Source organism: Alternaria arborescens (genome assembly GCF_004154835.1).
Source record: "Alternaria arborescens strain FERA 675 chromosome Unknown contig_10, whole genome shotgun sequence".
NCBI classification, from domain to species: Eukaryota; Fungi; Ascomycota; class Dothideomycetes; order Pleosporales; family Pleosporaceae; genus Alternaria; species Alternaria arborescens.
The window spans coordinates 457,870-473,020 of record NW_021167865.1 but is presented as its reverse complement, the minus strand read 5'-3'; the positions used below and the strand labels follow the sequence as shown (position 1 = coordinate 473,020).

The window sequence follows — 15,151 nt, the reverse complement described above, 5'->3', positions numbered from 1 at the left end:
GCGGTAACTGAAGAACAGCGATCTGTCTAGATAATTCCCAAGATGTGCCGAGGAGAGAAAATGATGCAGAAAGCAGGGGAGTAAGGCTGCTGCAGTTGGTGGACGATGTTCATGTGGATACTCGCAGATTGTTAGCGGCCGGGGAAGACTCCACTCGGAGAGCAGGGATCCGACATGTCTACGCAACACGGCCGACTTCGATCTGAGATTGTACACTGCAGCTGAGATATGGGACTCAGAGCGAGTTGTAGTAGTAGTAGTGGTAGTAGTCATCGAGCGCAGTCTCATCTGTTAGGCGTCCGGGGGGTCAGCAATCTCTTAGATGTGATAGCACCTGCATGCGACGGCATCAATGCGGGCGACGAAACCCTGCTTGGAGGTGCATTGCGTGGACACTGTCTGTGACACATGCATGGTTCAATAGCAAGCAACACCCAGCGCACCACCATCTTGCAACCAACTTCACAGTTAACCATTCCTCGCCAACAGCCACTCCAAGACGCCCCAGTTGCGTTCGGTAAGACGGGTAGTGTTATCATAGATGGTCCTGGTTGCCGGTCATCCTTGGCACCTGCCGTCGACGTTAGCGACGCCTTTGCGGCCTTTATCCGCCTCAAGACCGGCACCTCGCCCGTTCTGACACTCGGCGACCCATCCACTGCCCTCCACCACCCCAACGAGTCCAGAGTCTGTCGCGCAGCCATTTGCACTCTCCGCATCGCATGGCCGATAACAGTGCTCTTGTCATTAACCGCTAGCGATTGTGGCACGGGCAGTCACCGCGAGCGACCATAGCCTCTAAGAAGCCGACTCTCCATCGCCACAGCCGCAGTCGTTGCCGTCACCATCAACTGATCCCATCAACCACACCGGCCCTTCTTCCAGCCTAGCCCGCCGCCGCCGCCTCGACGATATCGCAACCACCACTGCCGTCGATAGAGCGTGTACCTTCGTAGTGTCGAGTCGCCCCCCTTGTTTCACGTGTACCAGGGCTCTCCGCATCCGGCCAACTCCCCACGTACACGCGCATCACTGCTTCGCGCCTCTCTACAGCTGCGTGAGCAATCCTGTCCGTGAACGGAATAGCAGAGACGCCGCTATCCATCATGTCCAACGTCCTTGTCTACCCGAGGCAGAACGCACCTGCCCCAACAGATGGCTCCAACAGCAACAACAACAACAATAATAACAGCGGCCCCACCAGTTCGCCGCTGCTTTTCTTCGTTGCCCTGGGTTTCGGTGTCGTCTTCACAAACTTATGGTAGGCGCTGGCAGTTGGTTTCGCAACTGCTCCCTCTTACTGACTGCTTCAGGATTATCGTCGGCGTCAAGTATTGCTTCCGGTATAATCGCCGTCGCGCGGCCCAGGCTGCCGCAGATGGCGAACCAATTGACATGACCAACATGCCTCGCCCGCACAGGAGGAGGAGGGAGAAGAAGCTGATGACCATGGACGAGGTCAACGAGCGATTCCCACTGGCAAAGTATAAGCAATGGAAGTCAAGTCGCGAGACCGAGGGTTTGCCAGCCAACGGCGGCATCGCGACTGCGCCCCAGAGCAGAGCAGCAAGCTTGAAGGATGTCGAGGGCGTCATTAGTGCGCAGGACGAAGGCCCAGGACCGAGAACCGACACTGCACTCTCAATGGCCCGCAACGATCTCAACGCTCCGAACTCCTCTACCCAGCCTGCAGCCTCCCCGAGAACGAGCATGGAAAGCAAGAAGAGCCATCACGTGCAGGACGCCGAGAAGCAAGCCGAGGTCAAGCTGGACACAGAGAAGACGGACAAGGCTCAAGGGCAGAGTGCTATCCCACAGGCAAACGTGCGCGAGCGTGAGGACGATTCAGATGACGATGAAGAGGATCCCATACGCACTGCTGCTGCACCAGAAATGTTGGCAGAGCCAGGAGACACATGCGCCATCTGCCTGGACACCTTGGAAGATGACGACGATGTACGCGGATTGACTTGTGGCCATGCCTTCCACGCCAGCTGTGTTGACCCATGGCTGACGAGCCGCCGTGCCTGCTGCCCTCTCTGCAAAGCTGATTACTACGTTCCGAAGCCTCGTCCCGAAGGCGAAGTCGATCCTGTTACTGGTCGCCGTTCAGTCGCCGGTCTTCGGTCGCCACCGCAGGCCGTTTGGACGACTAGCAACCCCTTCTCTAGGTCTCGCGTTATGGTCATCAATGCAGACTACCAGCAGCGACAAGGTGTTGACCGGTTCGGGCGGTTGACTCGGCCTACTCGCCGTGAGCGTGTACATGGGGATGCATCGCAAGTGACTAGGCAGACTGGCGATAACCAAGGCTGGCTATCCAGGATGACGCCCAATCGAACACAGGGCTCTCCCTTCTCAAGCTGGTTTGGTCGTAACCGTGGCGCTGCTAGCACTGCAGACGCTTCTGTCCCACAGCAGCCAACTCCGGGACAACTCGAGGCTGGTAACCGGTAGATGATGTCATTCCGTTGTCCAGATCTCTCAAGTCTTTCTTACGCCCAATCACGATTACCCATACCCACCTTTCCGTGCACCCTATCTCATGCGTCCCAGTGAAAGCCACCATGTTTTTTTCTTTTTCCCTACGTTCTCGGCGTTTCTCCATCCATACCCTCAGCCACTTTTCGTCTCGGAATAATTTCGCTCGCAACAGCACCTATCAAAGCATAGCGAGAGGGCTTTCTCGATACAGCATTCGGCAGGCGATAGCGGAAAGGAGTATACACGGAGTAGTTGCGAATAGCGATATGGTCATGGTTCTATACAGGGGGTGGGACTACCTACATTGTACATGTCATGGTCTACAGCTTTACAGGCGCAATAGCGTCGAGCGAACGTGAAGCTTGTAGCACGTTATTATGTAGTATTTGTTCGGCCATTTTCGATATTGAAGAATACTATGTATGGAACATGAGACGTCTAACGCAGGTGAACTATCCTCCGTTTCGTTCTCGTTGGCTCGCATCACCATCACCCGAGTCCATGTCCCAATCATAATTAGGCGGCAGGTGGGGTATTTCATCGTATTACGTTCGGATCATGTCTTTTGGCTCTTGTATGTGTGGGTTCGGTAGACACTAAATCATCAGACATTCAAATCAGTAGAGCTCACTCTAAGTCGCTCGACGACATTTGACCTAAACCGAGGGCACAGCCTTCCCAATCCATGAACGCCATCACACGACCATAAATCATCCGGGCCCCCTCAACCGAACAGTACCCCCTCTCATCTCCTCATCCGCTCCTTCGTCACCTTCATCCTCGCCCTCAACATCCTGTAACCGCATTGCCCTCAGCAGATCTCTACTAGCCCTCGTCCCATCCCTCAATTCGACCGCACTCTTGAGCAACATGTCCGCCATAACCCTAGCATCCATGTCCACGCCTAACAGCGCCCCTACCTCAGGACCGGTCGGAATGGGAAACTCTACAAGCGGTTTCCCATTTGGACCGACGCTAACGGTTGTGGATTTTCGGCTGTAGCGCGGAGTATCGTGTTGATCGAAATCCGAGGATGAAGAGTACTGGTTACTGTGGTGGTAAGACGAGTCATCGGTATCGGAATCGAGATTGTACGTCGTGGAAGTAAGGGTTGTGGATGTAGAGTCGTTTCTACGTGAGGAACGGAGAGGGGCTGATGGTTGTCCCATTGGACGTCGTTGCGCTGCAAGGTTGAGACGTTCGAAGGTGTCCCAGAGGTCGTCAACGTCTTCTTCTTCGAGTGAGGTGTCGGTTGTTACGCTCATGGGAGGAGATTGATCGTCGCTGCTGAGTCCGTATGCCATGTTGTGTGACCAACCATCCCAGATTTGCTGAGAGCGCTGATTACCGCGGTGGTATTGACCAGAAGTGGGTGCTGGTTTCGCGTGTGATTGTACCTGGCTTGCTGAGCTGACCCCTCGGGCGTGCATACTGGGATGGTGTGGGTCTTGGTTTGTAGGATGGCCTTGTTCATCGTACTGTTGAGGTGTCAATAATCCTGGCACCGTCTGGTTTGGTTCCGATTGCGACTTCATGTGGAAGGAAGCGCGGTGGTTATTTTGTGATAGTTGTACCTGGTCTTCGAGGTTGAACGGATTATCGTTCATACGCTCTGTTCCTGCTGTAAGGATCTCAGAGCCAGAAGTGGACGGACGGTAGTCTTCTACCATCGCCATATCCAGATCAATCATGGACGAGCGCAGCGGAGAGTTGGGCGCAGAGCTGATCATCTCAGGATAGTCATTGTCATCAACAGCAGGCTGAAGTGGTGCTGTTTGAGCATGGCGCAGGTTTGGTCGGAAACCAGATGCAAGGCCTGGCGAAGAAGAGTCCGTCTTGGTGTGCTGGCTGCGATACGGTTCCGTCGGACTACCCATTGGGAAGGCAAAGTCTCGAGTTTTGCGATTATCGTCCTGCTTGGGAAATGTCCACTCCTTCGTCTCACGTCGTCGTGAGATCCGATTCGAAGCGCGGTTCCTTGGGGCCTCATTGTTGGCTTCTGCCATTGCAGCGTCGAATGTCCATTCTACCGTACGTCGGTTGGGCTTTTGAGGCTGCTGTGGGAAGGACCACTCCATCGTCTTGCGGTTAGGTTGCTCAGTGGCTCCTGGAAATGACCATTCCATAGTCTTGCGGTTAGTTTGCTCATTGGTTCCCGGGAATGACCACTCCATCGTCTTTCGATTCTCGTCATTCATGCTGGGGAAGGTCCAGTCTTTCGTGGCTCGTTTAGTCATCTCGTCCTCCTCGTTGAAAGCATCCCGGCGCTCCTCTTCCTCTTCCATCTCCCGTATGATGCTCTTCATACGATTTGCACGGATGGTGGGCACTTCGCCCAGGTCAATACTTGGTATCTCATCTGCTGACGGCATTGAAAAGTCCAAGTCGATGACCGTCTCGCGGTTGGGCGCGCCAGGGTTGAAGTCGCGTAAAACCAAGTCAGATGGAGGGCGCCCGTTCGGCGGGTCCGGCATATCGACGGCACTATACCTGTATGGCGTCGTGTTTGTATCGAATAGTTTGTTCAGACGTTTCTGTCCTCTAACGATAGACTCTTCCTTGAACCTGGCCTGGAGCTGCTCGAATCGTCCCATATCCGCGACAGGTGGTAGGCCCATTCCATTGAAGCCTGCTCCGCCAGCGAAGGGGTCAGTAAATTGTGTTGCACGTTCTTGCTCAAATTCTTCTGATGTGCTGAAAGACCAATCATCGTCGTCGTCGTCCTCCGCCTCTGGGGCAAGCGGGTCTGGCGCTTGAGCACCGTATGGGTTGAATAGCGACTGGCGTGCACCACCTTGTTGCTCCCAGAGGTAGTAGTCTTCGACCAGCTTGACGAGCGATACAGTCGGGTACATCTTAGTAGTATCTGCAAGATAGGGGTGCTCCAAAATTTGGTCAGGCGTCGGTCGATCTTGTGGCTCTGGTTGAAAGACGAAGGCCAGGAAATCTTTCAGTTCTTGAGAAAAGCGATCGCCTTCAAGCACAGGAACACCAGCTGTTGGCAAATCGAATTGCCCAATCTTGTGGTGCGGTGGGTAGCCACAAGCCATCTCATAGACAGTACAGGCATATGCCCAGATATCAACCTCGTTGCCGTAAGATATCTCCTTAGGCTGCATCAAACTGTGCGGATCTGCATCCTTTACCCACTCCTTCTGCAGCTCAGGGGCCATCCAGAAAGGTGTACCAACGATAGTGGAGCGCTTCGATCTTTCAGGTTCCAGGGTGTTGGAAACACCGAAATCGCATAATTGCACACGGCCGTCTTCGAGGATAAGAACGTTGTTGGCTGTATCTCATTAGCCAAGGGAAAAAACTGTAAATACACCATCACCTACACTTCAGATCTCGATGCAGCACACCAGCTTCGTGTATATACTTGAGACCTTGAGCCAGCTCACGAGCGATGGGTATGATGAATTTCTCCGCCAGTCCAGGACCCGGGTCCTTCGTCATGGCTGTGGGCTTCATCAGAGTGTTGACGCTACCACCGCTTGCATATTCGCTGACAATCCAGAGTTCGTTGTGTACAGGTCTAGCCTCCTCGATGATGTTGACGTAAGGCCTTGCCTTGCTGTCTCTTAGCTGCTGCAGGATGTCAATCTCCTTGAGTGTGTCCTGGAGGTTCTTGTGTGTCATTTCCTCATAATCCACCTTGTCGATCTCGATAATCTTGATGGCAACGAGCGCACCGGTATTGCGGCTCTTTCTTTGTCATGTCAGCGAATGTACTCGGCCTTACATCGTGATACCCACCCTTTGTAGACACGACCGTATGCGCCCTTGCCAATGAGCTCGTAGAAGTCATATGGCGGCGGTTCTTCACCACCTCGCTTCGCTCTCTCAGCAACCAGAAGCTCCATATCCTTTGCCTGCTGCATGGCACGCCCCTTGGTGCCACCCATGTTGGGCGGCTGCAGTCGTGCAGGCTCCATGTCTTTTAGATATTTGTGAACCTTCTCAAGCCTTGGTGGTTCAACTCGGGCGTCTTCCGAAGGCTCGAAAGGCGATTCTGCTATGCGCTCCAAGGGGCTGTCTTCTAGGGTACCGGTGATGTTCTCGTAGCTTGTTGAGATTGGGAGAGGCGGTGGGGGACGATTAGGCTGACGTGGCCGCCTGCCAGGAGAGACGTAGTTTGTGGGATCGGAGACAGAGTATGAGTGTCTTGTGGTCGGGTTGGGCAGACTAGGCTTGATGGTGCCTGGGCTGGATCGTGCTATAGGTCGTTGTGGGCCAGGTGTTGATGGAAGGACAGCGTCGAGCCTCGGCTTGGGTGCGGGTGGACACAACGGACTTCGGTGGTCTAAGATTGGACTCGAGATATCACGCTTATCGACAGAAGGCGTGCGTGAAGAGCGTGAAGAGCGTGACGAGGGGCCTCTCTTGCCTTTGATTGACTCAGTTAGCTTCGACCACGAGATGGAACGACTGGACCTTGTCCTGTAGTCTGGCGTCTTGTGTTTGGCCGGTGAGCGAGGCGGGGTCACGTCACCCATAGGGATGAGGTGATCGCTCTCGCTCATCGACCGCTTCAGCTTTATGATGGCGTCGTCGCCGAGCATGGTTTCGTTGTGTTATTGCGGCATGGTGGTGTTTTGAACAGAAATTGCACTCACTGGTTTGTTACGATATTCTACGTTGGTTACCAGAGGTGAATGCGGCTCATAGCGGGCAGGGTCGCGTGCGGTGAGCGTGCGTGGTCGTTGACATTCACAGGTCCGCACTGCGGAGAGAGGAGCACCTGTCAACGAGATGCAATTACAATTAAGGTAGCAAAGTAAACGGAGATGTTAGATCGAAGCGAAGCGAAGAATTGGACAGTATAGAAAGATGGGACGACGATGCCATCTGGCAGACGTTCAAAGTGTTGAAGATGCGAAACATGGATCCAGGGTCTCGACGTTTCGCCCGCTGATCGCGCTAAGACAACCTTAATCCATCCGGGGCAAGTGCGCCCCACGTTTCCGTGCCTGACATCATCTGCGCCACATGTGCGACAGGCATAGCAGCTTGCCAACTTTCTGTGCATCCAGAGAGATTGGGTCGAGATGCTCCCTAGAACCCTCCATTCATATTCACCATTCAATTTAAGACCTGATTAGATAACGTCTGTTTTGATCCACCACAACAACTCCACAAAAGCATTGAATCAACGTCTCACCATGGTCGCGCAACCCATCGGCACCAAGAAGACGCCCGTCACGTCCACGGCGAAGAAGACACCAGTCAAAGCACCAGTGAAGAAGGCGCCTGTCAAGGCGCCTGCTGTTCAGCCCCCGAAGAAGCCTGTCAATACTGCGATGCAGAAGAAACCCGTGGCAACAACCCCTAAGAAGCCCGTCACAAACATCGCACCCAAAAAGCCTGTGACAGCCGTCGGTCAGAAGAAACCTGTTCCAGCACCTGCAAAGAAGGCAATCCAACAGCCACAACAACAGGGCTGGATAAACAAAGGCCTCAGCGCGGCATCGTCTGGTATTGGAAGTGCTGTCGGCGCTGCAACGACTGGTATCGGCAATGCTGCTGGGGCCGTCGTGACCGCGACAGGTAGTGGCATCGCTGGGGCAGGGAGAGGCGCCGGAGCAAGGTACATATTGCAACTTTGCCGAGTCGAATTTTCTGACTAACATACCGTAGTATTGCAAACTCGTCTCGTACCTGGGGCGATATGGTCCGCGAGTACGGCAACTCTCTCAAAGACATCACCGGCGCTCCGGGCAGTCGATCGACAACAAACAAGAATCCCCTCGGCTTGAGCACCAGCGGAGTGGGAGGTATGGCATCTATGGCTAGTCGACCCGGTGTACCTGGTCTCTCAGGGGGTTCCGGCAAAGGTGGCGGTACGGCCAGCAATCCGCTGGGTCTTTGAGCGATAGCGCCAACGAATTGTGAACATGGAATGGAGGCTGTACGAATATTTAGATAACCGAGGCGAAAACATGGGGTGTTCAGGGATTGGATGGCGTTATCTGGGACACATATTATTGGCAATTACGATCTTGAGATACCAGTGCTTACTCTCTTTTCAGTGAGGTCAGTCTGTGAGATAAGCTTCGGGTGGCATAGCACGACACTAAAATCACATGGTAAGTTAAATATCTGATCGAAGAAGTATGCCAAGCCTCATCCTTCTGACACTATGCCCTGCAAGTATACCTTCTGATTAATCTACCACAGAAGATATCACCCTTGTAGCCAGCTTGCAGAAAGATGACTACTCTGAGCTAATAGTACCTAGGTGGATGTTATACAGATTCTGCGATTAAGGATAATGTATTGCATCGTCACAATCTAGCTCGCGAGTACAGCAGTATATAGATCCCTGCATGAAGCCTGGAACAGACTACAAGCACTGATAGTAATACGGTGGTGAGACACCTTTGCACGTATACGGCGACTTTGGCATTGTCAGATAGTTTTGCTGTCATGGCTGCAAATTCACATACCTCACAGATTGTACATCCATTCCAATTCTGTCCACCGCACTGATCCCAGTGCTTCGATCTACATCCTCCTCCGCCACCCGATGTACTTGTTGGTCTTTGCGCTGACGAAGTGCGACTTGGCAACATTGTAGATGTTTTCGTGCTCGAAGGTTGAGGACGCGAGGAGCTTGTTCGCGTTGGCATTGGGGCTGTGCGGCTCGAACTCGTCTTTGGCGGGCTCGGTGGTTTAGGCGGCTGCGACGGTCTTGGTGGCGATGTACCTCCTAACGTCGGTGTATCAACATAGCTGCCGTCACAATAGTACGACATGCCGTTCAATCGGAGATCCTTCATGATGGTACTGAGTCCAGCCACGCCTGTTCCTTTACAAGATGCGCCATTCATAGCTTGTGCATTAAGCGGAAGAGGGTACTCGATATGGAAAACTGGCTTGTTGAGAGCGATGAAATTTCCGTAGGCTTGACACTCGCCGTGTTGCGCACATTGCTCGTTGACTGCAAAGTCTACAATCGGCGACACATCGCTGAGGATATCGAGGCTGTTCTTAAGCCCAATTCTCATGTCGTATTTGGCGGCTTCCTGTTGCATCCATCGCACGTAGTCGATAGCGTCTGTGTTCTTAAGGTTCAATCCGTTGTCATTCTGCTAAAAGAGGTTAGCATGTATAACTCGCTCACGCCTGAGCTTGGAGTAGTGACTGCATGCTACCACCGTATCATACCCATGTAACAATACGAGGACTTACATATCCATCTGTGTTGTCCGGATCGATAGCATCGCAGCCCTTGTCAGCAGCCAGCTTGATACGCTTGGCCATGAGGGCTCTGATGCTTTGGCTACCCGTCCGCAACCATCTCTCATTGGGCCACTCCGGGAGCACCTTTCCAAGATCAGCAGCTGCAAAACTTCCGTAATCATCTCTCCAATTTTCCGCTGTTCCGGCACTGAAGTAGCAGATGACGATTTTGCCGGCTGCTTTGAGAGTTTCTATTGTCGTAACAGGGTTGTCGAACAAATCGATATCCCAAACCGGCGCGTCTATAGGTGATATAGGTATCTTGGACATGTCGGGAATGCCCAGCAGTACGATCTGAAACTTCTGCCCTTGTGTAAACGAAGCATTCTGTGCCCAAATGAGTGAGAAGTAACATCCCAACAACACTAGCCACAAAAGCATCTTGAAAACGTTGGAAGGTCGGAAGATGTTTGATGTGTGTTTGTTGGTCCTTGTGAAGGGAATAGGATCAAAATGTCGGATCCGGGGTTTGAGAAGTTATACTTTTAAGGCGGTCCTGTCCAAGCTCTGAAAACCTACATTTAGCATATGTAGTAGCAATGTGTCACAGCTCGACTGTAGCCGAGACGTGGTCTGCAGCGGCTCCCATGTGTCGTGGCTTCTGGAGCTGGTTGGGCGCCGTCATATATCCTTGGATATTGCACCACTACAAAAAGCCAATCATCCAAGTTTACCTTGTCACGACAGGAATCTGGTAGGACTGGAGTTTCGTAAGCCGCTCCAGTAGCAACGCCGGATCGCAAAGCTGGGTAGTATCAATTCGATACCAAATGCGTGTCCATGTTTGGACTATTTCTTGTGTCAAATATACCGTACCATAAGCCTTGAAACCGAGTGGCGCCTGGTGCGAGATGTTGTGGTATGAGTAGACAACCATAACCGGAGAGTGCCGAATCAGCTGCATGCACAATGTATGGCGATCCGGCAGATTCGTGCATTGCGGGGAAAGCTTGTTTCTCTAGTCTCAAGCTCATCTCCGAGATCGTGTCGGTCAGATGCGCCCTGGTTGATCATATATGAGCAAGTTCTAGGCACACGGGTAAATGAGGCATAATATCGGAGCCTTCATTTGGAAAATTTCTGTCTAGTCCAAGCAAAACAAGAGTGCTTGAGATCCTGTCTTCATTGGAATCATTCTTCGATGTTCGCCTTTGAGTTCATGTACAGTAGGAATAGGTTTTGCGACCAACCCGTGTATGGATGACGCGATATAGTGATGTAACGGTATAATTGGAAATTTGAGACTAGAACCAAGGAAAAGAACAGGCACAGGATGTTTGGTAGCTGGAATGACGAATCAAACAAGGGTGGGGGTTGGTGATGTAGAGAAAATGGTACCATAATCACGAGTTGACGCGTATGGTAGGGTAAAAGCGCCCGAGAGGATGACGCGCGATGTCATGCTAATCGCCCTTATCGATAAAACTAGCGCCATCTGAACCTTCTGACAGAGAAGTTTGGACGTGCATAGAGTGTGCAACATGGTTGGCCACGACTACATGTTTGTCCTACTCCTGTCTTTCTGTACGCATTTGCTTTAGACGCGGCGAGTTTGCCTCCGCCTCTCGTCCTTTACTCTCAGACGGCGCTTGCTCATGCTTGCGCTCTATCGACTGCGATGCCTCCCACACTCCACTCCAAGCTTTCAAACACGCTTTCTGCGAACACTTCCACGAAAAATCCCGAAATACGTTCCGCGATGGGACCCGACCCTACACAGAACCGCGGAATCCACTTCGGTGCTGAATGAGTCGACAAGAACGACCGCCGAGAACCCCTCTTTTAACTTCAACAGAGGTGCAGAGCGCGAGCAGCTTAGAAATAAACCCGTCGCGATTGGCACACCTGGAACCAACCGCACCGGTGGGCGGACAGCTATCAAAAGACTGAATCAAATATTGAAGCTAGTCAGAGACAGCAATGGCCAGGATGCCAGACTACGTGCACCGCTTTGGAGAGCATATTCTCTGGCCAAGGCATCCGATCCGAAACTCCTAGCACGTATCCCGGATGGAGTATGGGACTTGCTCTCGATCACGCAGTCCAATCACACTGCAAATATGGCACAGCTCTACCAGGATATGAACAAGGCTGGGAGATATACGACAGCCAGGAAGCGCGCCAAACATCTAGAGAAGGTCTTCCTTCGCGGAAAAGTAGACCAGGCTCTCAGAGAATGGGAAGAGGATCACAGATTGGGACACGACAGTGTACGAGTGGACTACAACCCGGAGCATCTGGAGATTGGGGCTAAGCTCCATGCACTTGCCAGGAACGTAGACTACAGTCGGAACATTATGGATGAACTGTTCAGGCTGTATCCGAATTGGGACACCTCCATCATGATGGCTGTTTTCCGAGCTCATACGAGCTCAGAACTACAAGAGCACCATGACATGGCAAAGCAAATCTATGTCAGAATGAAGGACCAGGGAGGCAACACCTGCTCGATCAAGGACTACGACGCTTGGCTTGTGGGCTTCTTAGAAATGCGAAGCTTGAGTCATGCCAAGCAAGTGTTTAGGGACATGGTTAAGGATGGCTGCCTGGCTACTAGCGGAACTGCAGAACAAGTCAGCCAAGTGTTGAAGAGACTGCACATGATATATCGACTTGGAACCAATATCGAGTCCATGACTAGTATCGCTCTTGATGCTATATCTGTGCTCCCTCGTGGTTATCACGGCCATTTGTTCGGTGACTGGCTGAAATCTACCGTTGTCAAGAAAACGCCACAGGCAGCCGCTCAAATCTTGGAGATGATGCTCAAGCGAGGTTACAGACCAGAAACGTTCCACTACAACATGTTTCTCAGAGCGTTGATACGGACGAAAGAGGAGGCGAATATCCTGAAAGCGGAAAATATTGGTTGGCGCATGGTCGAAGCCGCTTGCGAAGCTGGTCGACGTGACGTTACTCCAGAAACAATACCAGCCATCATCGACAAAAAAATCGCCGAGGCTCCTCCTACATCTGACGAAACGACCCAACGAGCTCCGGTTGCTGACGTAACAACGTTTGCCTTGATTATGCAACACCATGCCAACAGCCTGCAATGGGAACACGTCGATTACTTGTCCCGACAGCTCAAAGCAGCGAAAGTCAAGCCCAATGCTACCATCATGAATGTCCTTATGGATAATAAATGCCGACAAGGTGCCTACAGCGAAGCATGGAAGATCTACAAGTCTCTCACTGAGCCGCAAGAAGGAAGCAACGGCGTCTTCCCAGACGGTGCAAGCATACGCTGTCTTTGGAAAACGCTCCGATTAGCACTTGGCGACTCTACCGTTCAAAACAAGCTCGATTTGCCTAGCCCTCGTGAGCTACTAGCAGAGACGGTAAACTGGTGGACGCTCTGTCGCAGTCGCTACGACGCCGATCGTTTCCGCATGGGTCTCGCAGGCAGAGACAGTGGAGCAATCACGTCGCTCATCATGCACTGCTTTAGTTACAATCGAGATCTGGCTGGCTCGTTGGTCGCTCTGCACGTCCTTCGTCAACGCTTCCACATCTTTCCCACCGACGAATCAGCGCAAATTTTGCAAAGACAGATGGCCTGGGTAGACTTGGCAGATGAGTCTGCGGCTGTGCGTGGTCAATACTTCCACAGCCGTTCCAATAAGAAAAACACGGACCGTATAGCGGCGGTCTACGACATTCTGCTGCAGCGACGATTGTCAAGAACAGGTTTGAAGGAAGGCGATTTTGAGAAATTGACGGACGAACAGATTGGGGATATGGGATTGAATTTGTTGAGCGAATTCATAAGAGTGGTGCTCAAGAGGTACCACCCACCCGAAGTTGTAGAGATGATGATTGATGTGACAAGGAGTGTAGTGGGTGTACCTGATCTGCCCACCGGGGACATGGATGCATTTGAAGTGGCTTGAATGAAGTGCAATCGCAGGACTGGACGATGATTCATATGTTAAGACGATACTATAGCCATTCAATCCCCATATATGAATATCTTCATCAACAATCGATAAACAATAACGCTGCTCTTTGTGCAAACCACAGCGTTATGAATACGATCCAACTCATGCCATGTAGTACAGTGCTCGACAGAATTGATATTTGACCGCAACGGCAACACCAAGACATGCCTCTTTGTAGACTTCGACATCATATGCCGTCCACTCTTCTAGCTGAAGGATGGACAGTCGAGGCACCGTTCCGCTCCCTGTATGCCGTTCAGGAGTCCTGACACCAATAGAGATAGTGATCTTCCTCAAACCCGGCAGTACTATGGGTAACTTAAGATTTGTGGCGTCCCGGGGCCGAAATTCTGCTTCTCTGAACTTACCGGGCATCCAACCTTCCCTTACAGAATACGACAGTTTGTATATGCATGGAAACACTAGATGTGTGATTGCATGCCGTTGAGGGAACGAGCGGTGTACAAGCCACTGGCTGACGAATGCATACTGAGAGCCGTTGATGATAAAGGTGCCAAATTTGAAGTACAGGAGCGCCATCTCGTTGTGCATCTGTTTACAGGCCTGCGTAGTCTGAAGGACGCGCTGGAGTCCTTCAAAATAATGTTTGTGGATCCTTGGACCGTCATCTGGGAATAGACTTGCATTCGAATTTAATTTCCAATCTTGGCATAGCGCGTACTCATAGATTCGATTTCGAAGTTCTCTAGGTAGACGTAGGAGTGGCGAGTTTTCTCTATTCAGTGTTGTACTGATGCGTCCGTTAATTGAGAATTTGATAGGCATTCGGTTGTCAATGCTTATATCTCTTTGGCTTCGGCTCTACATCGTGATTTCATGTGAATTTCCTTGGTCGTATCATGAAGTATTGATTTGTCTTCCTCACGAGGGCGAATTGGCAGATAAGCGACAGAAGATACCATGACGCAGACGAATAAATATTTTGCAAGTTGTGTTCTGGATAACAGATTGGAATGAGCACATGTACACTAGAGAGGTTGCATACTGATGCAAGAGACGTAAAGAGCATAAATTTGGGAGAAGCTGGAGCCTTTCAACACTCTCTCAGCTGCTGCCTAATATATTGCGCAGCTACGGACGCTTCACATGGAGAACAGCCTTGTGATAAACTGCGTTGGTCTGTAGCCACTGTTTGCAATCACTCAAAATTAAGAGTGGTATATCATAATCGAGTCGAGTTGGTGATTGGAGCTTGAGTTTCGACTCTCGTTGTATAAGTCGTTTTTTGTGCATTGACATGATTGGTTGTACCTGCGGGTAAGCGAAACATGGGGCTCTTCGATCGAGCATTCCGCGGCGTCGATCGATGACGCTCTAACAACCCGATGTCCACAACGCGCACCGAACGCGGTTAAAGTTGATAGTTGCTTACTCGACGATGACGCTCACTGTGGTCCCGGCGGCTGAGACGCGATCATGGAAATTCTTTGGGCGTGCTGTGTTTTCGGACCACGACCACATTC

General features: G+C 51.7%; 5 protein-coding genes across 5 annotated transcripts; 3 read left to right on the top strand and 2 right to left on the bottom strand.

Moving 5' to 3' along the window:
* Positions 1-1,106: 1,106 nt before the first annotated feature.
* AA0111_g5224 (hypothetical protein) lies at positions 1,107-2,457 on the top strand (the record flags this gene model as incomplete). Its single annotated transcript, XM_028651313.1, has 2 exons — positions 1,107-1,261; positions 1,314-2,457. The coding sequence occupies 2 exons, from the start codon at positions 1,107-1,109 to the stop codon at positions 2,455-2,457; spliced, it is 1,299 nt and encodes a 432-aa protein (XP_028507007.1).
* Positions 2,458-3,194: 737 nt separating this feature from the next.
* Positions 3,195-7,046, bottom strand: AA0111_g5223 (hypothetical protein; the record flags this gene model as incomplete). Its single annotated transcript, XM_028651312.1, has 3 exons — positions 3,195-5,773; positions 5,823-6,193; positions 6,241-7,046. 3 exons carry the CDS (start codon positions 7,044-7,046, stop codon positions 3,195-3,197), a joined length of 3,756 nt encoding a protein of 1,251 aa, XP_028507004.1.
* Positions 7,047-7,646: 600 nt separating this feature from the next.
* AA0111_g5222 (hypothetical protein) lies at positions 7,647-8,353 on the top strand (the record flags this gene model as incomplete). Its single annotated transcript, XM_028651311.1, has 2 exons — positions 7,647-8,071; positions 8,122-8,353. 2 exons carry the CDS (start codon positions 7,647-7,649, stop codon positions 8,351-8,353), a joined length of 657 nt encoding a protein of 218 aa, XP_028507005.1.
* Positions 8,354-8,988: 635 nt separating this feature from the next.
* Positions 8,989-9,996, bottom strand: AA0111_g5221 (hypothetical protein; the record flags this gene model as incomplete). The annotated part of the gene is made up of 3 exons (XM_028651310.1): positions 8,989-9,137; positions 9,191-9,575; positions 9,676-9,996. The coding sequence occupies 3 exons, from the start codon at positions 9,994-9,996 to the stop codon at positions 8,989-8,991; spliced, it is 855 nt and encodes a 284-aa protein (XP_028507002.1).
* Positions 9,997-11,786: 1,790 nt separating this feature from the next.
* AA0111_g5220 (hypothetical protein) lies at positions 11,787-13,619 on the top strand (the record flags this gene model as incomplete). The annotated part of the gene is made up of 1 exon (XM_028651309.1): positions 11,787-13,619. The coding sequence occupies one exon, from the start codon at positions 11,787-11,789 to the stop codon at positions 13,617-13,619; it is 1,833 nt and encodes a 610-aa protein (XP_028507003.1).
* Between the last annotated feature and the right edge of the window lie 1,532 nt (positions 13,620-15,151).